The 27,278-nt window shown below is 37.7% G+C and overlaps 1 protein-coding gene across 1 annotated transcript; it reads right to left on the bottom strand.

Annotated features, from left to right (window-relative positions):
* Positions 1–1,948: 1,948 nt before the first annotated feature.
* On the bottom strand, positions 1,949–27,227 carry SLC30A7 (solute carrier family 30 (zinc transporter), member 7). The gene is made up of 10 exons (XM_010075737.1): positions 27,127–27,227; positions 22,930–23,082; positions 21,382–21,469; positions 19,591–19,717; positions 18,511–18,669; positions 16,895–16,945; positions 14,657–14,792; positions 5,669–5,759; positions 4,509–4,658; positions 1,949–2,201 (listed from the first exon to the last, which is right to left on the bottom strand). Exons 1-10 carry the CDS (start codon positions 27,225–27,227, stop codon positions 2,154–2,156), a joined length of 1,104 nt encoding a protein of 367 aa, XP_010074039.1. The 3' UTR covers positions 1,949–2,153.
* Between the last annotated feature and the right edge of the window lie 51 nt (positions 27,228–27,278).

The following is a 27,278-nucleotide window of genomic DNA, read 5'->3' as shown; positions in this document are numbered from 1 at the left end:
TAATCACAACCGTATTTTAATTACCTTTTCTGTGAACATATATGCAAATGGTACCTTGAACTGCAATACTCGCATCTGCTCAACAGATTCTTGCACCCTACCCTGTGCCATGTAACTTTCAGATCCCATCCTCCAGTCAGAGAATCTACAAGGTGAGGTGGGGAGAGAGCCTCAGGGTGCCAGGCAGGAGGCCAGGACAGAGGGATGTGAACGGTGCAGCCAGCTGAAGGGGCTCTGCACCCGCATCCCCTGGAGAATCGAACAGGATCAGAAACCAGCAACGGGCATAAAGGAGGATCTGAAGACTGGCAGAGACTGTAAAGCTTAAGAGCAATATATATGTGGCTTTTTACTGCTATTTTTCTTTAAATGCAGTTTTCAGATCCGAGCACAAAGAGTACAGCCCTAAGCTTTGTACAAAATCAACATTCATGTTTCACTATCTCAACTGGAAAATTCAGGAACCACCTATCAATTTGTCAAGAATTGTTTTTTCACATGAAAATAGATCAACATTCAGGTGCTGTATAGGAATGACAAAATGAATGCAACAAACTCTTCATCTCTCTCATGAATTCAGCAACATTGGTGGCAGACAAACCATTTCTGCAAATGAATCTTCGGTAGTTTCATAGTGCCTAGCACTTACCACACAGACATTGTCAGCTTCAGAGGGTCTTGATTTCAGTATTACCACATATCAGTTACCGGAAGAATACCTAAAATCCATACCAGTCAGCAGCGGCTATGATTTATCAAAGAAATGCCTGTCTGGTTTTTTACTCCACAATGTTCTGTTTGTAAAATGTCCTCATATAAAATTTTCCATTACTAAGTTAACTACTACAGCACAGGGGAATTATCATCTGTAATACCCAGGACAGCAGGTTGTCTTTGAAAACAACGCTCAAATCTGGAAGTGTAAAATCATTATAAATGGTAGAAAAATACAACAAACTAATGTTTCTGGAAAAAGCAACCTACTGCACTGAGAATTTTTTTTCCCATGAAAACACACAAGGCTACAGTAAGATAGTAAAAAATACCAGACTTGTCAACCTGGAAAAAACATAAACCTTAAAAAGCATGAACCATGGTCCTTATTTCCATTTCAGGCATAACCACCAGGAACAACTATTTTCAGTATTTGGAAAGGCAAAAGTTCTCTCATCAATCACTTTAATAAAAATTATTACAACCTATTAAAATCAAGGGGATTTAAGCTTTCACAGATGATTTAGGGACTTAATTTTTCCCGCCACATAATCTGGAAGATAAAAAACTTCAAGCGTTGCTGCCATCACCAGCATCTTTCCTCAGCTGCCTGTTGTTTCAGTGACTATGAACGTGGGTAGCATCATGTAACGTCTCCTTACTCTTCAACAGTATGAAGAGAGTAAGAATTGGAGTCAAATGTAACATTTTGACTAAAATAATCTCCACAAGGTATGTGCAATAAAATATCCAGCTTGTTTTGGAAGGAAGGATCTTCACAACAGCTTTACCTTTTACATTTGGAATTTTTTTCTTGTCTGTTTGGTAAGATCCAAGTATAAGGGAAGTCTAACATCTAGAGTTATGCAAGTACACACCCCCCACATACATCACTAGTAAATAATCAGACTGCATACAAGATATTTGTAAAAGTAATAAAACCCTTTGATGCTCCATATTTATGCTGGCAAATATCTCTCCGGATATAAAAGGCACTTTGAAAACCCAATATGGTTTGGTTCATTAAGTTTGCAAAGTACAAACAATTGTACAAACATACAATTCTACTGAAGCATGTCAGCCGTTGTGACATTATCTACAAAACAAGTTTCCAATTGTTGATAACACTGGTTTTATGGGAATGAGCAGTGGTTTCCGCAGCTTTACTGAAGACATGACAGGGTTTCCAGTACCACAATCTAAGTAAAAAACCCTCCAAAACTCACAATTTTAAGGGCCACAAAAAGACAAGACCCAAAGTCTGTAACATTCATTCAATATTTACTCCTTAGAAGTGAACTCCATCTGTAGCCCAAGGGCAGAAATCTATTCAGTCCATTCCAGAACAGTGATGGAGGCAGGCTCTGTCTTGAGAAGTATGTTGTTATAGCATTACAGTACAGAAAACTTTGGTCCAACAGCACAATTTCAGAAAGTCACTACATGGCTGCGACATCAATCTGTATGTAAAGCTGTCTTACTCCTGCCTATGGGAAAAAGGAGAAGAGTTAAAAAAAAACCACTGTAAAGCCAAAGCAACTTAACTGTCCTGAACACCAGTAAGTTACCTAGCAAAAAACCTCAGTATCTTATTTTTTCTGTAATACATCTTCCACATTTAGCACATTGTTCACTGAGATACTGGCAATTTGGAAACCTACAAACTTTGTGAGCGCTGTACGAATACATAGTGCTCCAAACAGTCAAGTGCACGTATGTAATTATACATTGACATCAGCTTTTCTACATTACCTTTTCTGATTCATCTTAAATAAGTCTGACACGTGAAGCTGCACAAAAGCAATTCTTCCTTTCTTTTGTACAAGTTTAATTTACTGAAAAGCAAGCCACTTGAAAAGCTGTCAGGTCAAAATGGAGCTAAGCACAAGAGCGTAACATGGGATTTGTTGTTCGAACCAGTTCTACACTAAGATTTTAGCAAGAAACAACAATGGCTACAGTGAATTTACACGATATCATGACACATTAAAACAACTTCTAGTAAAGGTACATGAATTGTAAGAAAGCATTTCCTCAGAAATCCTATTAAACTAGGCTTAGATGGACTTGCTTAGTTTTATCATCGTTCAGTATAAAAGAGTATAAAAAAATATTTTAGTCATTTTAACCTCAGTGGCAGGCCAGCAACAATGTGATGGTCAGTGGTTATGCAACTTGAAGTGTCAGGCTGAACACTGCTAAAGACAGCGTCTTCACATTGTCTTCAACTATCATCAACTTGCTTTTAGATCAGTTGAGAGGCAAAACCAACCATCAATTATATTAAGATAGTGAAGGCCAATATTACTGAGGAGAAAAATCTCTAATTGCTCCAACTGTTCCTCCACTTATTACCATAGGTCAGTTAAGAAAAATTACAGACCTTGTTCTCCCAAATCCCTTCCTGGACACATGGCTCTTGATACCTGCACAGCTACAAAACAGCTGATGAGCTAGCGACTCACTTGGAAAATGCAATCCTTTGGAGAGTTGAGATGTAAAATTAGTTTTAATGTAATAGAATGTTCCACATAGTCCTTCCCAAAAAATATCCCTTAGCTTCACACTGCGTAGTCTGTGGAATAAGCCACGCAGACTGATTTCTACCTTCTCAATAATCTAGAGCTGTATGTGATGGAACATCTCAAAAAAGACCAAACTTTATGACTCGAGTTTGATTTTAGAATGTTTGTAACAACAAATCCTCCTTCCCTACATCTCTAACACAAAAAATGTAGGTGTGCTTATTTTTATTGGGTTCCCCATGACTACTTAAAATTCCTTAAACTTCAAGGAGTTCAAAAGAATTCAAGCACTCAGGCAGCACATTGTAGGGTTGGCTTCAGTGGTGTTTCTCCTGAGAGTCCAGAAACAGAGTATGCAAGATGCATTAAAAAATCAAACCAAAAATCCAATCTGCAATTTTTAATAAATGCTATAAAACAGTTAATAAAAGGGATGTTTATCAGATGGATAGATGATTCACTAAGCCATCACATACACAAGCTGCCAATGCAGTACACCAATAGGACATTTAGAACAAGGGAGAGAATGTGCATGTGAGCACACAGAGACTTTCCCCACTGTAGAAAGCTTTGAAAAGAACATTTATGCAAGCACTAATTCAACTGTTGACAGAAGCTGTTTTTCTTTACAGTATCAGATATACCTGATCAGAAGCCCCCTTTCTTCACTGTCCCACTGACTTAGAGAAGTCAGTAATTTACATATCTCCAAAATATTACTCTTTAGCTGATAAGATTTTAATCTTAAGGCAAGAACTATCAACTTCAAATAAAGTTTCTGTTGTTCACGAGAATTCCAGCATTTCATATGAGCTACAAGTGCTATCAAATACATCACTATCTATATAAAAAAATGTAGCCTGTAGGGAAGTAAACGGGAACACACTAGTCATACGCAACATGATAACTGATGGTTACGTTTTAACTAGAAACCACCACAGCCTGGATGTTACTAAAAGACAACAAAATATGCAAAGACCATAGATTCTTAGAGGTATCGAAATGAATGACAAATACAGCATCAGCACCATGAAAAACTTAAGTACATCCAGATACAGCTTGAGGGAAGCCTCATCTATTTTCTTGCTTCCTCATAGGTCAATGTGGGGTTTCAGCTTAATTTGATACACCTCAGAAAACTCTAGCTGTTATTTCCATTAAGTGGCATCAAGAACTAATGCAGGGAAGTACAGCAATTCCATCTGTGCTACTGAGTATCGTTCTACACAGGCAGAGCAGAGAAGTTTTTCAAAACACACTGAGACATACCTGAGTAAAAATATTGTGAGTTTGGCTTAGAATCCACCTTCCATCGGCATCCGGAGCTACTAATAATTTCAAAGTCCCTATGTAAACATCAGTACAAAGGGTCCAGAAGTGTGGATCATGTAAACTGTAAACACCTTGCAACTGCTGCACCTAAAAATACAAGCAATTTTTTAAAAATATATTTCAGAAAATGTTTATCTGTACTATGTTTTTTTACAGAAAACATAAAACTCAATGCATTCTTTTACTTCTATTTCACTGTGCTATTTGTGATATATCACTTAAATTCCTTGTTACCATCTCAGTATTTGTAAGGAGGGTGAAAACCTGCAGATTGTGTGTATATGCCATGATTTTGTATGTTGCTGCATTTACATCCTACATATACTTTACTGAAACCATTTCTGAAAACAGTGGTGTCCAAAAGAGAAAAGTCACAGTTCTAAATTTGAGAGGGCATTCAATTAAACCAGCAATTTCTGCAAATGCAGGAATTTCCCCATAAAACAATTTGTGAAAGATTCTAATTATTAACAGAAATATACTAATATTTCTGTAAATATTTTGCAAGGGCTTAGGTTTGTCCTGTCAAAACCCTTCTTTTTCCTCCATCCAATTTTAGCAAACCCTGCACATGACAATTACAATCCTGTAACTTCCTGAGGAAAGATGGCACTTCTACAATGCTTTGTATTGACTTTGCAAGGGCACTTCAACTGCTCAGGTCATGACCCAGTAATAGTTAAACAGGAATACCAGGAGAGAGCAAATCCAGAGTAGTCTATGTACCTCTTATGAACTTCCAATGTTACCCCACCTCACTTTACTAGACAGAACTAGATTTGGAGGGAGGAAAAAAGCCTGAACAAAACAGAAAAACATTATGCACTTTGTATCAGCACAAAGTAGTCTGAGAGGAAAACCTTTAGGATCTATCTTTCTAAACCAACATAGCTTGTTTTAAAACACAAACTGAGTTGAAGCTACATACAATTTAGGACTTCAGAAAGATAAAAATCAAGCTGGTACCTCCATTTGTACAATCTAAGGAACCTTTCACAGGCATTAAAGGAAAAACTTCACAAAATATCCTCATACACACAGTCAAGGCTCATTCAGTCAGCAGCTTGATCTGAAGCAAACATTATCTAAAAGCTCACCCTCTGGTAGCACTGAGGCAGGGCATTTTCCAGGGAAGGAGGAGTTCGCTGCATCAAAATTCCAATGGATTCTTTTAAAAGTGGAACAATACTAGAAAGAAAAAAGGAAGTTAGCCATATTATTATATCTTCAAAAGACGCAGAACAAAGAGCAACATAATATTCCTTAATGCTCCTACATTTTTCTTTGGTTGTTTCACCAGAAGCTGAGAAAGTTGCCATGAAAACCTGGTACAGAAAATAAAAGTATTGACAAAATTGCTATGGCGCCTTACTAAAGGCAAGATTACTTCTCCCCTAGACTTTCCAGAGACAACTGGTAGACAGTCACAAAAGATTAACAGTTTAATCGTGGGATCTGAGATGAAATCTCTTAGTGTCTTAAAAGTTACATGACAAAGCAGCTGGTAAGTATAGCTCAAAATCAAAACCTACTGCAATGGCAATCACTCACAACCAACTGTAAAAACATGCAACTGAAATGGTTTTTGCTTTTGTGTTTGGCTTAAGGCATATTTTTCTTATGAACTAAGATAATAGAGGGGAGATCATAAAACAGAATTAGTATGGACCAGTCCAGCTATAACAGTTACTTTGTCAGAAACAGACAACTTAGCATATTCTTGAAGTGAACTAAGTGTAGGGTCTCATCCAAGCTCAAGGATTAAACATCTGGAAACAATTAGGGGTTCCCTCCCGGCCAAATGGTCTTGTTTAATCAGCAAACTAAGACGACACTTAATACTCTTTTTTTTATTATTATTATTACTTTCCTTTTTTAAAAAAAAAATTAAATAAAACCAGGAGACCAGTAAGCCCATACCCTGAAGCTACCACTAAAAATTTATACTCTTATTTATGTATTCAGTACTGTGATTTTTTGTTTAGGAGCAGTGCATCATGTCTGGCTCAGTAGAGCATCCTAAAATTTTCAAGAGGATGACAAATATCTATAGCCCAATACTGGAACTTAAATAGCAATCTAATTTCAAAAGCATATAGGTCATCTAACATTCTAGACCAAAAGTGATGATATACTGCAGAAATTGCAAGCTGAATTTCAGTGTTCAGCACCAGCATCACAGCTGGAGTACGTAGAGTGATGGGATAAAAAGCAACCAGGAAACATTTGTAAGAGATTAATTGGACCGTCTGTTAAAGGAAACCACAGAAGCTTTGCTCAAAATCTCATGAAGTGATGTAGAACGCAGCACATAGAGCAGCTGTATATTTCCAGATGGCGAACAGCGTGATGTAACCATTCCTTTCCATTTTTAAAGAAATGGCTCCGTTTGTACATGGAAGCAGTGCTGGCTGATCGACTGCTCAGCTCACTCCTTGGCTAATCCTTAGCCAGGGGTGGGAGGGAGTTGGAGGGTGCATGACTCTTGTCTAATGAACCTCTGGAAAAAACAACCACCCTAAAATTAAGTCTCCTTGCAGGCACACTGGTTATTCCAGCCAAATGCACTGCCTGATGCACTCCCTCACGTGGCCTCACACAATTGCATTGCTACCGAGGAATCGGTTCAGAAATAGGAAGAAGCAATTAGGGGGAGGCAGGAGTTGCCTACACTGGACCTGTCACCAAGACAATTAAACATTTAGCAATGCAGTAACTGTCAATCTGTCTAAAGGAAGCTTAATTGGAGTGTCACATTCTACAGACAGTGGATTAGAGAAGTTTAGTGAAAAAGGTTCTCTTATCAATGGACCCATCTCACTAAATAATGTCCATGTCACAGGCATTACATCAAAGGGAGCTGGAGCTGCCAAAATACTCCATTGCTGAATTGATTTCAGTTTTACTCACTATTTAAAATGCAAGTTTTCTTCTTAATAAAAACCTTGAAAGACCAATACACAAGTTCAAGATGCAAACTGAATACAAGATTTTTGAACGCTGACTCCATCCCCATAAATTTAACAAGGCCCCTCCAACACATGCATGCAAAGGCTTCAAAACACACATGCAGACAGGCTGCGTATTTTTCCCAGGGAAAGGACTACAGGAATGGAGAATGTAGGAGCTTGCCTTTTTATTGGAACTTACCACTAAGAGTGAAAAAAAATCCATGAAAGAAATCTAACCAAAAAATGTCTCATTTGCACAACTTATTTACATGATTTGATAAAACTGAGGTACGTTATCTGATGGAATGGAAATGAATTGGCAAGTAGGAGATTTGAAAAGACAGCCTATGGAAATTTAAGACTAGCAGGTTGGGCATGTTAACCCACTGCAAAAAAGGATTTGGTCAGGGAAACTGGTTGATTCATTCTGGAACAGGCACATTGAAAAGGGGAAGTTAAACCCCTGTTAGAGAGCTCTTCCACTGAGGATGCATTTAAAATTAATATTTGCTTCATTCTGAAAACCTTGTTGCCTAAGAAACTGATCTTCCAAGGTTAAGTATATGCAATCACCAAGGCGTGTACAAGCACTGTCTTTCCTTGCCAGGTAATAGGATGCAGTTTTAAGCACCACATGTTGGAACCATTAGCTCAAAATCAACTAATACACAAAAAGGTGAATGGGGAAAGACACTCCATTCCTAGTACAGGTGGTACAGCTTAAAAGATAGTCTTCCAGCTGGCAATATTTCATCTATTCATGTTTTTGTGATGGCTCCACACTAAAGCTTTAACAAAGAAACCTCCTGTGCAAGTTTTTGTCAATAATGCTGCACAAGTTATACTTTTATCCAGACTTCACAAAAAAAAAGCTAAAGCCATGGAGTGTGACTGAAACAGCAACATCTTAAAAGTCCAAAGAGTAGAGGTAAATCAGGATGTGGCTTGATACTGTAGGTGAAAGTTGATGCATAACCCAGGTCACACCTTCCTCCTCTATCTTAGACACAGTGTTCAGCTACAAATTTATCTTTTGCAAAACTCAAACGGCCAAGACAGCTGCAGATTTGTGATATGCCCTCACAAAGGCTGTAAGAGAACAAACGCCCATGCATGCATCTCTGCATCCAAAGGGACACTATCTTACAAGGTAGTCTTTTACTGTAAACCAAACTTACATGACAAATTATAGAATACAGTTCTCTGATGTCTCAGATTTTCCATTGTTTCATGCATACTACTGAAGTACAGAACCTTCAATTAAAACCCAAAACTCCAGACAATATGCTCTTTTCTCAAACACTACCTAAAAAACCAGTATTACAAAATCACCAAGAGGCACTAGAAATATTAGTTCCATCTCATGTGACTGAAGAAAAACACTAGGAAAGATGACGATACCATGCAGACTGAAAATGCGGTTAGAGAATTTGACCAAGCTTTCCTTTTTTTTTTGATTAGTCATTAGTGCAAAATACATGTGGTTGTCTCTGCAGCAAATATTGCACTGGAAAAAAAAAAAAAAAAAAAAACCCCCCCTTGTTTTTCCCCCCCCCCCCCTTTTTTTTTTAATTTACAAAAAGATTTTTGAGGAAAACAAATAAAGATGAATTCTCACCAAGTGGAGAGTTTTGTCATGCATAACCAGTCTGCAAGCTTCACTGCTAAAACAGACAACTTTCCAATCACCTCTGATTACCAAGCCATGAATCAAAAATATCACACTCTTTTACAAGACAATGGAATTTGAAAGAGGCAGTAACCCGCAAGACTCAGGACATAAGCATATCCTCTACAAAAGCCATAACAGTAAAAGTGGCTAATGAGTTAGCAGCACATCACACTTTCACATACACTGCTACAGAGGAAGCAAAAGGTGTTCACACAGATAAAAGCCATTGACACGAATCTGATAAATCCAGCCTGCCACTACTACTGCATATGGCTTGATTAACAATGAAGAGCAAAAGCATCAGGCTCTATTAATCAACTTGCATCACATTCAGGTAATACTCATACCCATTCCATTCCCATCCTGTTTATGCCACTGTTTTTGGAGCCATAGCTAGCAAGATTCCAGCATTGTCATGATCTTGGACAGCAAGGCTGAAAACAACTCCAGAGTAAGGAACCCTTTACATAGTTGTCATCGTCAGAGCACAGCCGGAAATTCATTTAGTGCTCTCAGCACTATAGAAAATAGAGGATACTTGTGACAGATTTTGTGGAAAGTAAACAAACACTGCTAAGACTCAAGACCAGATATGGTTCTTCAAATACCATATCTGAAAATCTACAGCCAGATTTCAAAATCTTTTTTTTTCCAGCCACCATTCACATCCGCAGCACCAAGAGTGTCAGATTAAAATTGTTCTATTAGGCAATGCCAATTTTAATCAGACTGCAGGCTTTGCTCAATACAAGAATCACAGGCTTAACATTTACTTTTCCAATTTTAAATTGTCTGTTCTCATAATAATGCAGTACTTTGATTCTCAAGCAAGGCTCGCAGGTACCATTACCCTGTAAATAAAGGTAGTGCATGCCATTTAGCAATGATGGCTCAAAACAATGTCAATGACAAGCATGCTAGTTTGAGGGAGTTTTACTATAGAACATTCCTTCTGAATCTTCATGAATACAGCACTTCATTTGAAAAAGGTTTTGTTTTTTTTTTTAATATATTTTTATGCCCCAAACATTTTTGGCTTGTACCCCCAATGTTACAGGCATGTCCTCCCCCAAAGCTCTTTCGAATTAGATCACATTCAAGCAGCTCTGGACTTTATGTAAAAATGATGTAACCCATGGAAACAACTTTACTAAATGACTGAAGTAAATTGCCTCATTCCTTTGACCACTTAATATGTAGTCTGCATGCTCTATCCATCTAGTATCATATTTAGTCTACAGTGCCTTTCTAGAAACATGTGGCTCTAATAGTGGTTTCAGACAAACTTCTTGCTTTATATTGGAGTTGTGGCTTTTGCTTGATGACTAATTTCACATAGCTGATTGAAATACTAAAATTGATTCAACATTTCAGAAAAAGGCTTAGAATCCGAAGACTAAAAAAAAATAACCATTTAGCTTCAAATGTTAAAAGCAGTTTAGAGACTTGAGAAATTGTTTATTGATTCAAGCATATTATGAGGAAAATACCTTAGAAAAAACTTGAAGAGTGTCAACCTGAACAACTATGACATAGCCAAGCTTTTTTCTAAAAAAAGACTTCAAACAAAATGCTAGTAAACCAGACTCCTCTACCTTAAGCATGTCCTATTTATGCTTTATAATTAAATGGACACTTGCATGAGATAGTACAGAAAGTAATCAAAGAAATATTCATCAGATACTAGTGGCAGCATCCAGGAACACTCGAGAGCTACAACCCCTCACCCACACCAACTTCACCCTTCAGAATTGGCCATAGATTTATGATGCAGAGATTTTAAAAGATCACAGGATATAGCCCTCTAATTGAGAAACCACAAACTACCAAGCCCTCTGCTTGTCAAGGCTCAACAGATAAATACATAAACGGAGAAAATACAACTTTCTACAGCACGTAAAAGCATAATGAAGTTTGAAAAGTGGAAAGTATCTGACTTCATGCCTTTGCCTCTCTATATCAGAACAGTAATATGTGGGCAATTTTTCTTCCTCCAAAAATATAGATTTCAAAGCACGAGATGTAATGGGTATTAACAATATTTCTATATAATCCTACTGAAGACAGGCTTTTACTGGGATCTAGACAGTCATAATATACTAAACAAAAGTAGCTGATCTCAACTCTCTAGTAAGAGCCACCTGATTTCTGCTTCCACTAAGCTTAGAAATGTATTTATTTGCCAGTGAAAACAACCTCAGAAGAATCTCATACTGGATTTTAACTGTGCAGCCAGAATGCTCTGCGCTAACTCAGGAGAAGTTAGGCAGAGAATATGTCACCTTAGAGCAGCCTTAGTGAAGGATCACAGGAGCAACACAGAGCAACCATGTCAGTAGTTGACAATTTGTACTAATTAGAGATGTTGTCTACAGGAAGGCTCAACCGTTTGAATTAAAAGCAGTGCTTGACTTCTCTGAAAAGGTGTTGCTCAACCCTTGGTGCCTCTGCACAAGACAAAATAGGTTACAAATTAGACGCTGTACAGCTTTATGTTGCAACGATAAATTCTGTAGTCATCCTATACAAGTATTTTTGTGATTTCTTTTGGCAACTGTTGCCATCACTTCAGAAAACTGAACAGAGCAGAAGACCCACTAATAGGAGCGGACAAGACTCGAGTAAATCAGAGAGAGGTACCCAACACTGAAGCAAACACTCAACATAAAATGAACAGTTATTTTGTCTAGACACAAGCAATCTTGGATTAAGAGCAACCATTCCCCTCTGCACTTGCACGCAACTGCTTTGATATTCTACTGGCTTGTTAGACATAGTTCCACTGAAGGGAATAAGGATTTGTGTTCTGCCTTTATTCTCTCTTTGGATACATAAGTATTCCAGAAAGAATATAGATTAAAATAAAAAATCTGCTGACAAACATGACAAAAATGTGGAGTCATGCAAAAGAACTCTGGAAAATCAGTAATCAAATACACTGCTATTTAGATTTAAACCAATCGGCTAAAGTACTCTTGTAAGAAGAGACAGCACCTTGGGGCTTTTACACAAACCTATTTGAAAGAAGGAAAGCTTTACAGTCCCAACTAGGGGAAAGTCCCCAGACAGAATTAAAACTTTTGGACAACTTTATCAGACTGGCTCTTTTGCATCTCTGACTCAAAACTATGCTTGCTTTATTACAACCACAAAGAACAAATCCTGATTTTTCAACGCACACGCATGGGTCCACTCACTGGGGTACACACGTTCTCTTATCCTGCTGCACCTTAGCAAAGTTGGTTTAACTAGTAAAAGGGACATGAGTGGGCTACTCCACACAAGAAAAATTGACAAGTATTCCTCTGAAACAGCAGACAACTATTTAGTCTAAAGCCAAATCCCCCAAAAAAGTTATTTATCAAGGTTGCAAACAGGACCACAGAAGTGGCCAGAAATCCCTGTACTAGATATTGAACATCCCTCTCCTCCCCACCTCAAACCCACATGCACCCCATCAGCAAACAGACAATTTAAAAAAACTAGACACGACTCTTGCTATTATCAGTTTAAGATATTTTTGAAAAGACTGTTTTTCCCCTCAAATTTTAAATGTCACAAAATTTCAGTATAATCTTTTATCTAGGTTAGATGTAGGTGACTTGAATCAAAAGATAAGGACCAAACTATTACATATGCTAGAAATCATCAGCTGGGTCCCGGTATTACTGTTAGAAAAGATCACCTGATGGGAAAATCTGAAAAACCTTTTGCATTAATTCTAGATAAGCACATCATACACACAGCATAGTGAAGAATAAGGCATAAAGAAACAATGGTTTTATGTCCAGAAGTGTAAGTGAAGATTACTGAAGTCAAACAACACAAAGAGGACTCAAACTCTCAAACAATATCCATCCGAAATTGCCAGTCATCTTGTTTATGATCTTGTTTAAGTGCATTTCAAGCAAAGCCATCAGTAGTTAAGTCTGTTGGACTGCTTAGAAAAAAACAAATTAAAAAAACCCCAAACCCTGCAATTAGTGTTTGCTCCACTGCTGTGCCAGGACACGTCAGTCTGCAAGAAACGCCGGCTTGCTTGTACTGCGATGCAGCTGACTGCGCTCAGTTAGGACAACGATTCCAGAGATCATTTATAGCATCATGGACCAACAAAACAATGTTACAGGCTGAGCTCTGGTATCAAACGACACATCAAACAGCGAACTTCAGCATTTTCAGCATAGAACGTGGACCTCAGACGTTCCTCCTAACTGTGCTAGAAGACCTATGAAGAGCTTTATTATGAAAACTCTATTATGGAAAGTATTCTTCCAGCCTCTGTATGAATGGAAGAAAAAAAAATTCTCATTCATGTGGTATTTCCTGATCAGTGCTCCACATATGCTTTGCTGTACACAAAGATAGACCCTTAAAATACAAAATGTATAGAAACCTGTGGTTTTACTCAGCTGTTACCTCAGTAATAGTTTCTTTCCCCTTGGTAACCTGCACATTTTCTTTCCCATTTTTTGAGATTTCAGTAATAGAATTAGTTTGTAATAATTTGTCCTTTATGAAATTACAAGAGGTTTGAATCAAAAGATTATGTTTAAAGTGGTAATTTAATAGCAATCTCCAGCACACAGATTTCTGTGGGCATGTAGTGCCTGAAGGATGTTGCCCTACTCTGATAAATAGGGAGATTCACATCAATAATTCCGTGAATGCTGCCATGCGTATGGTATAAACATGCCATATATGGTATAAGCATAAGCAGCTGTAGTTAATCAGATGACATTCACCACTGCTGAAGGGACAAGGGTGTTCAGTTATTAGGTTGTAACTGCAGTTGTGGCACTCTGCCCTACGCCAGCATTGAAACTGCTGCCAAAAAAGCCTCAATAACAGCATCACTGAATGAAATGTTTGCTTGTCCCGTCTAATCTAAATAGCTTCAACGTTTACAGTGATCTTGGTAAGCAACAACTGTGAAAGCCCAGAACTACTTGAAGCATTTCCATCAGATCCTAAAAGGAATACGGACTTCTCAGAATATAAATGCAAAGGAAAAGACAGTTCTCGCCAGGAAAAAAAAAAAAAAAGCGCCTTGATTTGTCAAGGACAAGGGCACATCCTGTGCCAGCAGGCTCAACTCTGCTGCCCTGAAGCCATTCTGCTCCATTTACTGGAGTACATTGGTTTATATAAGCAGGTACTAAATACAGAGAGGAAGCTTTCTACAGTTTGAACCTGAAAGACATTTTTGTAGTATTATGCAAACAGGTAAGATGTGCAGATTTAAGAGCAAAAGCCGTAGCTGGAGAAAAAAACAAAAGAAAGACAGCTCATGTAAGAGCACACCAGAACGGCTGTACAGAACAAAGGTAACGTATCACTCTTGGAAGAAACGCAAACGTCCTAAGTCATTAGCATAACAGGCAAACCTTTTCTTCTGAGCTGTAATTTGTCTGTAACGAGCATCAAAAATACTACCAAATATCAGTGAAAGCAATGCTTACCTTACACCTATAAGTAGGGCTATAAGCATTGAACAAATAGGATCTGCTATCATTAGACCATAGTTCTGCATCAATATAGCAGATATGATTACACCAATACTTCCCAGTGTGTCCGCAACAATATGTAGAAATACACCTGTAAGGGATTAATTGATATCATTACAACTTGGTATTCTTGAAGCTAATAAGAGTATTTCAAAGACAGTTTACACAGAAGAGTTGCAAGAACTAGGTAACACGATTTACGCTTGTTAAATTTGTGGTCAATGTGTTTCTAGTATATAGAGCATTTGAAGAACTTACATTTTTTTCTGCACTTAGCAGTAAGAGGTATTTCATGGCATGGCTATCAACTTAAGCACTGATTAACAGATGTATGTAATTTTTTTTTCATTCAATACCCGCCCATATTACAACAAGGAAACTCATGTTCCCTGATGCCTACAGACAAAGATAAGCACTGTATAAGATGGACAGTTAACAGAAACAGCTCTGTAAAGCTTTGAAAGACACTTATGTTTCATTGACAATATCTTGTAGAACTTATTTGGCAAAGAAATCACAGACAAGTGATTTTGAGAATTAAATACTGCAGACACAAACAACTTCACTCTTATTTTGAAGAATAACATAGTACCTTAAAAGACAAAGAAACACTTTGCAGTTAGCTAAAATTTAGCCTCTGGAGCTCTCTGCTGGCAGTAATGGGAACAGTCATTCAGAAACAATTTCAGATAATCCCTCCTCACAAAAACAGCGCACAGCTGTAAATCAGCTCTTCAGTGATTTTCCCAAATCTACATTTGTACTGGGTCTGACTGGGATAGATTTCATTTTCTTCACAGCAGTTTGCGTGATGTTGTATTTCACATTTGTGACTAAAACTATGTTGATAACACAGCAATGTTTTAGCTACTGCCAAACAGTGCTCACACAGCATCAAGCTTTTGTTTGTCACTCTGCCCCCACAGCAAGTAAGCTGGGGTGGGCAAGAAGCTGGGAGCACACACGGCCAGGACAGCTGATCCAAACTGACTGCAGGGATATTCCATACCATATAACATCACAGTCAGCAACAGAACTAGGGTGTTGTCTTTCCAAAGTAGCTGTTGCTCAGAGACTTCCCGGGAATTGCTGTGCTGGTGGGAGGCAGTGAGTGATTGTCTTTGCATCACTTGGGTGGGGTGTTGTTTTTTTTCCTCTTCATGTACTAAACTGTCTTTATCTCAATCCAAGAGTAGTTCTTGCTTTTACTCTTCTAATTTTCTTCCCTGTCCCCCTGCAGGAGTGAGTGAGCAGCTGCTGGGTGTTTTGGTGCTGGCCAGAGTGAACCCACCACAGTATTGAAAAATTAAAATAAAATTATATAAAATTGAGTCTTTTTAATATGCTTCAATTAAAATGTGCCTTTCATGAAAGGACTGACTTTCAAATATCTTCTACTGAAGTACTGAGTATACATAGATGTAATACAGTATACTACAAGTTCTCAAAGAAGCTGAAAACATTCCTTTTCAAGGACTACAAACAAGTTAGAAAGTCATCCAATATGAGAAGACAGTATGTACATTTTAGTATGCCAAATAACTACTATCTCTTCCATTATTTTTCTCCCTCTAACTTTTGAACACTTAAAAAATTAATCAAAGCTCAAAACTGACATCTAAATCATGAGTAATTTATTTACACCAATGCTCAGGAGATCATAGACGCCAATACCCTTTCAAACAATTTAGAGTGAATTAGCACCTTGTCTAAACCAACTGTAATAGCTTGATGAAATGCAAGTTTTAAGCTCCAGTACCCTTTAACAATTATATCAATCTGCATTTTTCAAATACATTCTATCTTAATAATATTGTTTTTCACTTTCCAGAGCATACATTGCAATTAGGCTCCTTAGGTTTCTGCTTTTAACCAGATTTTCTCTTTCCTAGATTTTTATTATTCGATTTTTCAGCACCAGTAGCAGAAGCTGAATCCCAGCTTTTGGGATCTCCCTTTTCTACTGTATTGACACTGTATTACATTTAGACTTCAGTGAATGTCTCAGCCCCTAGCCCTAAACAGGGTACGGCATTGCTCTGTTTACAAGTGGAAGGGGACTTCACAAAATAGCTCCTCCAAGCAAAATGCAGCAAACGCTACCCAGAGGCACCCTCTAGACAGATGTGTGACAGTCACAGGCAGGCAGACCATGATAAAAACAACAAACCACTGTACTTTTTCTCATCATACCTTGTAAAATCTGTTTGCTGGATCCAGCCATCCCTTCAAGAGAATGGTCATCTGTGAAGACAATTATTAGCATATTAAGCTACACAAGGGCTCTCTCTAGTGGTATATCCTGTTATGGTCTTCCTTTATGAAATTTCTTGAACAGACAAGCTACTCACAATGACTAGCTTTTACTCTAGCTATTGTTTTTCAATGCAGCAATTAAGTTAGAAGTCTTAACCCACATATTTTTTAATAGAAAATACCACTTCATCCAACAGATTTTATATATAAAAACTAAAAGATCAACATTTTTTTAAGGAAAACAAATTGAGAAATAAGACCTTTCTAGTATTTAGCAAAATAAGGCCCTCTCAAGAATACAAGCCATACACACAAGCAAGAAGAGTATTTGCTAACCAGAAATATTAATACTTAATGTAAAACAACAAGGTTGAGACTTAGAAAAGTTTGAACTAAGTAAAAAAATCCTCTCATCCAAGCAGATGAATGCCTCTGTGGAACACATCAGACATATATTTTATGAAAAACTTATTAAAAGGATAGCAAATTACTTCTAGTGAAGATACATAATAATTTATGCAAAAGTTGATTATCAAATTGCACAAACCAGATAGCTATATTTGCTATTCCACTGGGGTGGGGGGCATGAGGAGAGCAAGGAAGAGGCAGGAGGAAGGTGCTCCTGCTTTCCAATCAAACTCCAGCAGAACACTTGGAAAACAAGCACCAATTTTCTACTAAAAATGGCAAGGAATAAATATAAATATATATTTACATATATTTATACTCCTTGTCACCTCCTGTCTGCAAGTTACCAAACTATTCCCCACTCTGAATGTGCACATTTTCAGCCACATCAGATTCTAGTTTATGGCTTAGGCAGGAAGGACTGACAACCCTGCATCACAGTAAGTCTTTCATTTGCATTGTTTCAAATAGGTAGTAATCACAGTGTATCTTCTCCCATAGTGAAGGCTACTAATCACATTTTGCATGGATGTCTCTTCACAGATTGCTTGCCTTTATAGAAAAGATTTAAGCATAGCTAAGACACGAAGTACCTTTTTCATAACCATCTTTAAAACAGATTACAACTACACAAGACAGGGAAAATCTTTTATTTGAAATCACAAACCAAGTATGACATATCAGTCCCTAAGTGCCCAAAGTAAAATTGCTTGTTCATCTTTCATAATATCTTAATCTGTAAAATTATTCTAATAGAGAACACTACCAAAGCAGCTTAAATTTGTCTATTGACTTTAATAAAAAATTGAAACAGAGCGCTTGATAACTAATTTCATTATATTGCTATAGCATACATCTGTTTTATCTTTTGCCAACAAACAACATTACGGTGAACGTTCAAAAAAAAATATAGGTAAAGCAAAACCTTTAAAAACAAACACTGAACTTACTGCAAGTGAAACAGCATTTACCAAAATGAGCCACAAAGCATGGTGGTGGCATAGCATACCACATATTTAGTGAAACTATTTCCCTGTATGCTCACAACAAGCTGCCAGAACGCTCTCCTTTTTTCTTTTCAGAAAATCATTAATAGCAAATCTGAATTGAGTCAAGATGTTCTATGACATTACCTAAGTACTTACCATGACAGTAATCTTGACCGTGAGAGTGTCCATGGCTATGGCCGTGATTATGAGTGTGTCCATGGCCATGTTTATGTTCATGGCTGTGACCATGACCTCCATGACTGTGTCCATGGTGACTGAGACCACCATTAAATAGAGAATGGCTGTGTTCATGCCCTATAAACAAATATCACCATCAGAGTATAAATTTAAGTATTCAATAAAAGTATGCTTACATTTGTTTCCAAGCTACTTGAAACCTATTCATCTTTTAGGTCATCTTAAGATATGGCTTTAAATAAGTCACAAAAATTAAGACTAGCTGTTTGTCATATAAATCTATGCTGTGCAGCCAGCCATATAAAAGCTATACCTGATGAGAAGTCAAGTGCTTTTATGCACTCCCACTTCTGAGACAAGTTGTGGTACATTTTCAGTACAACTTGAAAAATGTACACATAATTAGATACAAGCACATTGAACATAGCTGTTTTAAGAAACCAGAAATTGTCACACATTAAAAAATCAAGCTTAAATTGCTGCTGAAAGACCAAAGACTATTTTCTTCCACCAGTCTATATCAGTCTATATGTTAAGCTGAAAGAGATACCAATTAGGTTTGCAGAAAAAAAAAAGTTTACCATATATATTTAGGCAAATAAAGTCTGCATTTAAATTCAAAAGACACTAAGTGGAGAAGCACCTGAAGCTGAATCATCCCATACTTAAAATTTGGTTCAGACACTGTTTTGTAAATTTTCCAGCCAAGACATTGTTTAATTCCAGCTTAATTTTGTGCAAAAGACACTCTGCAAGTCTCTTCCAACAAGGTGCAGAAGAGTGCCTGTTCCAGAAAGCAGATTCTGGAGTTCTAGGTCTTCCAGTTAATGGATATTAGCATAAGTACGGTAGTGACATACTACTGCTAGTGATAAAACATAAAAGTCAATATTGCAACAAGTCACACATACATTTGGCTAGGATTGCCACTAAAAAGACAGTGAAATCTAATACTGGTGTTTTCATTGGAGGATTGCAAGGTTCTGGAACACAGGGTGCCAGGAAAGGAAACTGTACTGGATATTATAGACATCCTACCCGAGCCATGCGAATGCCCATGACCTCCATGTTGAAAAACAAATATTCCTATAAGATTTACAATGAATCCTAGTATAGAAACAGGAAGAAGTCTCTCATGATGCACATCAGGAGGCTCAAGTGCTCTCTGAAAAACAAAACAAAACAAACAAACCCAAAACAAGAAACCAAGAAGCAAATGTAGAGTTTTACAATCTTCTTAAAAGGCACTGAAAAAACTGCTTAGATACAGGATCATTGTAATACAAACAGGCATATATAAAGACATAATTAGAAATTACTCAGGACTTTCAGCTTTTGGGATGGTACACAGATTAATTCTTCCTGTCTGAAGTTGAAGTTTTATTACTAAAGCTGTGAAAGTATAGTAGAAGATTCAGATAGTCTAGCTGACTTTCATCATAAGATTTCATTATGCTGTGGGATGTGGCTCAACACCATATGAAAACACTCAAGTTTGTTGTAGTATATGGATTACCCAAGTCATCCAAACACCTTCCAAGATTCTAGAATGTCCTTTCTCCTTAGAAGGGTGAGGAGATGAAGGGAATGAAATGAAGACTGAAAACAAATTGTGCCATTTTTTAAAACTTCTAAAATCTAGATTGATTTTTTCTTAATTCTTTTTTTACCCTTTCTTTGGAAGTTTTTTTTTCAATGAGACAATATAGGGCTAACATAATTTGCATCTGAAGCTAAGTATTGAAGAGTACAAATTACTATTGAGAAGGGAGAGAAACATTCACCATCTGTCCACAGGGATGAAACGTACAGGCAATAGCAAGATAATGAAACTTTCAACAGATGTAAAATTTTGAAGTGACAGAGTGAAAAGGAGTCACCATTACAAGCAATGGGAGTCCTTAGCATGGGAGCTAAGACCAGCAGGACAAGAATGATGTTTCAACATTACCCTTGACCCTTCCAGCAGTAGTTTTTAGTTTTTCTAATACGTTTTGTTGCTGTTTCTAGATTTGGAGTGCAGTTTTCTCAGGCTTTTAGGAAATTTCAGCCCAGTTTGTACTGGTTTGGAAGTATTTACAGGCTTATCTATGTAGAGGATGTGTTCCCAAAAGCTCTTCCCACTTCTCTACTAATTAAAAAAAAACAACTAGAATGTATTCTGAACTAGAAGTCTAAATAAAATTATAGTGCATCTCTCATTAAAAAGTAAAAGCATTAATGCAAGCTGATCAGAATCAGTTATCAATTTTACTCTTAATCCTAAACTCACTTCAGTGCAGACATCCTTGATGTCTAAATTCTAATCTTGAAATTATCTCCTCAACCATCTCGTAAAAAAAAAATTCAAGAAAAGCTTTAACATTTACAAAGGTGCTATTATTATTTGCCATTTATATCACATTTCAAGATTTGGAAGATAATGCTCTTTCTTTAATGAGTTAGTACAACTTCTTGTATTTCTGTTTCTTATGACTAACTTCTCTCCTCTGAATGACTAGTTTTGTTTTGGCCTTTCTTCTTGGCCTCATTTGTCCTTTAACAATGAGAAGTAAAAATCTTTCTATGACATGCTTAACTGGCTGAAAAAAGGACAGGGTAAATTTCACAATCTTTACACACAATCAAAATACTACTATATGTAGCTACACTGAAAAGGCTGGGTTTCTGTGTCACAAACCAGAAATTTTATACGGCCCTATTCTCTGTTCAAATCACTGATTTTTAATCAATTACAAACATAATCAATTTCAATAATTTTATCCCCATTAAATATGCTCTACTATTAGAAATGTGACAACTGATGGTGCAATCGGCTTCATAACATACCTCAACACCTTCAGAAAAAATGAAGAATGCCGTAAAGATGAGGAATAAACCATTTACAAAACCAGCAAGTACTTCTGCTCTAACATACCTGGAAGAAACAAAAAAGCAATAGCAGATATTACCACCTCCATAAAAATGCTGAAAATTAAAGTGGAACTTAGAGACTGGAACACAATCTTCTAGTACTCAAACCAGTTGTATTACACAGGGATCTGCTAAATGGAAGATGCAGTACATAAACTGCAGATAAGTACACGAAATTCACTATGTTATACTTCAACATAGATTACCTGATCTAGATTCGCCGTTACCTGTTCTAGATGAAAGAAAACTTTCAATATGCCAAAATCTTCCCATTTAAGATCATCTCTACTGGCAGCTATTGTATAAATGCATATTTGGAAACCACAAAATAAGACAAGCATGCAAGATGTAATCAAAGTCTGCTATGCAAAGTTCTGTTCAATATCAAACAGCCATACATTAATTTGCTCCCCCTCTAGTAGAGGGATTTTTAGTAAAAGTTTCAAGTAGGAATTAATTATTTCAGCTACTAAGTTTCTCCAATAAAAACCAGCCAGGTTAGAACATGTAATCCCAATCTAGCAAACGTCAGACTTAATAAATGGTGGCTGTTCTTTAATAAATGGAACACCAGCTGTTGAAGTGCAGAGCAGCAATTAATACAGAACCTGCTTTCATTACAATTAGTTCATGGTACAATCAATTCTTTCTAAACTGATTTCTCGGCACACTGGAGTTTCCACCTTAATTAAACAGTGCTTTAGTTTCAAACTACAGGATCCACGCGTAGGCAAGACAGCTGAAGCTACATGCTGACATTCAGGTCAGTAATGCTACGGGGAATGCAGCAATGTTACAGCTCATTTGCTGTTAATTAGTCAGTATCACCTATTAATAATACTGTACCACCAGCACAGGACACAACTGCAACGTGCAGTGGAACCAAGTGCCCTTGAAACAGAACCAGCTGCAGGGCTGCAGCTGCATACCACCCACGAAGGGTGGGGATGGGATGACGTACCTCTGTGTTAATGGCAGCCACAGCTCTTGAATCCTGCTGGTCCCGAGAAGCATGGTTTATAATCTCAGGTGCAGCATCACTGAGACTTAGCTCCTTTCAGGTGTAACCTTCTGTTCCAAAGAAGGCAAGGGGCACCAGCAGTCTGAGATTCCCTGCAAGGCACCTCGTTGTGCTCTGAGGACAAACCCATGCTGCAGCTGCTCTTACTTCGCTGGTGCCATTAACACACGGCAATGCAGGGCAACTTTCTGCTTGTTTCCACTAGTATGATCACAGAGATCTTGGAAGTGACACACCTGCTCCCCAAAAGCAATGCCTCACATTTTTACTATTTCTGGGGGGAACATTAACTTGAAGGTTTACTTAACCTTAAAAACCCAAACATTCAACATAGCTTTTCCATGCTCTGCAAAAAGAGGTTTTGTTCATACAGTGAAAAATTAAGTGAAAAATACCTTGACATTTACTAAAATACATTAAGATAACAGCCTGAAGTTTCTTACCCATATGAGAAAGCATCGTTTGACCTCCATTTTGAAATAACTGAAGCTGCTAATCCAGCCAATAGAGCAGTACAGTCAAAAAACATATGAAAAGAATCTGATATTAGACCTAAACTGGAAAAGAACAGGAAAAAAAAAGTTATGTTCCATACACTACACGTTGAGTATGAAAAAACACAGCATTTAATCTTTCACACACTAGCAGAATACACTGCGTCTAAGCTTCAGTCGTGGTTTTGCTAGCACAGCGGAGAAACCCAGACTAGATCACTAATACAAACATGACGACAAACCTGCTTTTATCAGCTTAGGGAAGGCACTCTGGAAGGGCACTTGGCAGAAAATCCTCCTAGCATATGATTTTGGTGGTAGTGGAAGGTGGTTTCCATCGACACAAACCAAAGCCCCTGGAGTAGATATACCCACAGCCTCATCTCTTGCCAACATAATCCTGGTGGCAGGTATTTGTTCTTATATCTCAATCTATAGTTTGACTGTATGAGCAAATTCAGCTAGAAAAGTGTATATACACAAGGTGCATTTAAGTACTGACCCCATGTAAGGTTGTAAAGTAGTATTTCACATCTAGCTAGAAAAGAATATTGGTTTTAAAGATACTGCTTTTGAGTATCTATCATATGCAGTGTATATATAGGTTAACCTAGTACGCCAAAACTGTTCTGATGAAGACTACCAGTATCACCACAGTAACAACATCAAGCATCTACAAAAGCAATATTCTCAAATCCATTTTCAAACTTGATACTTTGGAAGAGTTTTCACACAGGAAAAATTGGTCAAAAATTCTTTAATGTCTGCAATAAAAAAAAAAAAATTAGCTACACTAAAATCAAAAGGAAGTAGCAATAGTACTCCTGAGAGCACAGAGCAATATGAACAATTTCGAAAAATAAAAATGCAGACAACAGTGCTAATTTGCTACGTGTATCTGCTTCTTCATTTTTCTAAGTGTAAAGACAGCAATCATTTGCTCCTTTTGCTGGTGATCACCATTACTCTTCTGGTTTGACTGGAATATGTCTACCAAGAAATAAAAGCAAAAAAATACTTGCTCCATCTGTACTTTCAGCTGAATGGATCCAACCTAATTCCAGTTCAAAAATTATAAGAGCGGTATTAGAACAATGATGAGCCACTGCTTGTAAACCTTATCAGCTGCAAGGCATTGACTAGAAGACTCCCCTTTGATCTAGAAGCTGAAGGAGGCAGATGCTGAGAGACCACTTCTTAAACAGTTTATTTCAATGACCAATGCACAACTGCAATCTAGACTGACAAACACAGGACAAGTTTAGCATGCTCTTTTTACCCTACAAAGTTCAAAGCAACTTAACTTAGTTCACGCATTACCCAGTCAGTAGAGCTCGTACCAGTTTGCAGGCTGTGTGTAAATTGGATTTAACACCACATACAACAGTAGCCAAATTTTACTAATCATAAACAGGTTCCATAAGTCTGCAAAGAAGTATGTGCATTGAAACACAAAAATTGATTCATATTTCAAAAGACATTTGATAGAGGTACTGATGACCATTAGACATTACAATTGTCCCAAAAGTTCCATTTTCCCAATCCTTTGGTTGTCCAAGAACAATCATCTACACAAATCAGTTCTTGAAAACTGAAGAACAAAAAAGCAATTACTGGTAGTAACAATTTCTGGAGGACAGCTACATCTTCTCACTGAAGTAAAATACAAAAAGTTTCATTAGCCAAAGTTCCAGCTACTTCACATTAAGAAACTAAACCACTTCAGCCTGACTGAAATAAATTTCAAGATTAATCTTAAGTGTTTCAGGTGAAACACTCAACTGTGGAAGAAGTGGGTTTGGAGGAGAGAGAACAAGTCTTGCTCTCTCTATATATTTTCATATATACTTTACGGACACATACAGAGGTATATATACATACCACTATAACACAGTTAAGGCAGAGGACGATGTAATGATAAATTGTCCTTAGGTGCTCTAGCCACCAAAGCAGGAAACAGACACGTCATTCTGAATGAACTCTAAAGGAAGACCAAAGTTTTTAGCCGCCTATAAGGCAGCAGAAGGAATTCCCTATCAAATTCTTGACGGGTGTAAGTAACAGCTTCCCCCTCCCCAAAACCAGGTGACTTTTTCCCTAGGGAAATAGCTCATTTTAGGTTTGGTTCTGAGTAGCAAGGAAGATCCAGTGGGGAATAAAACACAGAACACACCAAACATTCAGGTAGAAGGTAATTAGGGTGACAGTAACTGTAAGTTTATAATGAATATGAAATGGAAGGAATAAGCAAGACTGAACAGGGATAGCTAGTGGTTTCTGAGGGATTTTTTTTATAGAGTCTCCTGGGAAAGAGAAGAGTATATATAAGGACTGTCACTGAAACAAAATCCTATACTAGCTCTAGAACCAGAAATCATATAGCAAGTTATCGTGGCACTGTGCTCACACCCACAAATCTCACAGAGGCAAGACTTACAACAGGTGCGCCACCAACACAGCTGTGCTGCTTTCAAGACCTAAGCTAACATCTCCAAGTAGCCAGAAGCACGTGGATTTATACTTATCGACAGGTGTCAGTACAGGCTGTGTCTGCAATACAATTCACCACATGGCACAAACATGCTCTGTATTATAGGTACAGCTATACATGATTCGACTGCAAACAATAGGAAGCCTAGTAAGACGCCAATCCGATTTCATCTGAGACTTTTTTTCAAATGACCTGTAAATTAACAAGACCTTAAAAAATTGGGTGTAAAGTGATTATACCAATACAGAAGACAGGCCACAGTGGAATAAAGTGCTCCAGGATGATACAGAAAATCCCCTTTACAAATGTTCCATTTCTGCATCTCTCATGTGGAGAGCAAAGGAGCTGTGCTCTTCAAACTGAAGAAATAATTTTCCCTACAGGGCTCCTTGTTTGCTTGTTACGTGTTTGTTCTTAGAAGCCATGAACACGTCTACTTTGACTGAAGGCATTCCTCATCATATGCTCTGCTACTCATCTTTACTAAACGAGGAGACACTAAAGAGATACTTACTAAGATACTGTTTTGCTCTAGCCCAAAACCTAGGCTTAATGTAAAGACACCTGAAATTAGTGACTTGAAATATAAACGAGAGGTCCAACTAATGACTATCCAGCAAATCCCAATTCTTAATCTCTACAATGAACAAAAATGAATAAGAGCCTTCCCAATTCCAGTAAGCCCAATTCTTGAGTGACAAACTTCTGGCAAGTGTCACTTCAGTTTCTCAGTTTAATTATCTCATATACCAGGCTTTTTCTGTTCTAGATTTTTTTCTGGTCACTACCAAAAAAACTATTATGCTTAAAAGAAAGACATCAGAACACACTGACATGAATATTAAGCTCTTTATACCTGAGCTATTAAAAAAAAAATCCATACTCAAAAAGACGGCCTATGCATACAACAATCCTCACACAACTGCAAAGTGAATCAACATCAAAGTCAAAACCAAGCACATCCAAGATGGTCTGCCCATTGCCAAGATAGTCTGTGCCCAAGACTGCACTGTTCTCACTAGTGCTACAGTTGCAATTACTGTAATCAAGGTTAAGAATTTTATAGTACAGTGTGAGAGAGTCGGAAAAACATGACAAATACCAGAATGTAACTGTTTCCAAATCCACATTGCTGCATTCACTAAAGACTCTTGATTAAGAGTCCCAGCAATCTGTGTTCATGCTACAGCTTTTGATAAAGACTACTTTAAGTTCCATGTGCAAGGCCACACTGGTTGGCCTTAAATGACATACATTTCAGTCCAGTACACTTCCAACTGAACTACTGACATAGAGACTGAAATACCACCACAAAACAACTTCTCTACCAAGAATGAAACATGATGGAGATACTGCCACCATTGTCTGTTATCTATACACTCTGTACACCATACTTCAGTACTGGTTATTTTGCATTTCTGCTTCTATTTTACTACAGATTTTTCAGCAGCAATTTAGTCGAGTCCCTTCTGTTTTTTCCACCTTTGTGAATGTATGGGCTATATAAAGTACCACTTAGCCATGCCAGGATGTGTTTCTGGCTCAGAGACAAAGATACTTTGTGCAGTGCTGGTTTTTGCCACCCAGCTATCAACTTACAAATGAAGCTACGTCCCTAGACAAAGGGTCTCTGTGTCAAGCAGCAGGCACGAAACGGTTCCAGCCGCTGGGTGCTGAAACTCAGGCCAAGGCCAAGCTTCCTCCTCGGCACAGCGCCGCGCAGCTCGGCCGGCAGGACACCGGCTTCCAACACCATTCCTCCGGAATGCGCCAAATCGCGCCCCCGCGCAGGAGCACCTCCCCCCGA

This window comes from Pterocles gutturalis, unplaced genomic scaffold (assembly GCF_000699245.1).
Source record: "Pterocles gutturalis isolate BGI_N339 unplaced genomic scaffold, ASM69924v1 scaffold42227, whole genome shotgun sequence".
Classification (NCBI taxonomy): domain Eukaryota; kingdom Metazoa; phylum Chordata; class Aves; order Pterocliformes; family Pteroclidae; genus Pterocles; species Pterocles gutturalis.
The sequence above is the reverse complement of the archived record's forward strand: the minus strand, read 5'-3'. Positions and strand labels throughout refer to the sequence as shown.

Bases quoted from the DNA above. Each gene is read 5' to 3' on its own strand.
- SLC30A7 (XM_010075737.1), bottom strand. From the start codon at position 27,227: ATGGTGTTGGAAGCCGGTGTCCTGCCGGCCGAGCTGCGCGGCGCTGTG. The intron at 21,470-22,929 runs GTAAGAAACTTC...TGTTTCTTCCAG, and splicing joins AACGATGCTTTCTCATATGG to GTATGTTAGAGCAGAAGTAC. The intron at 16,946-18,510 runs GTAAGTACTTAG...TTGTCTTCACAG, and splicing joins CGGTCAAGATTACTGTCATG to ATGACCATTCTCTTGAAGGG.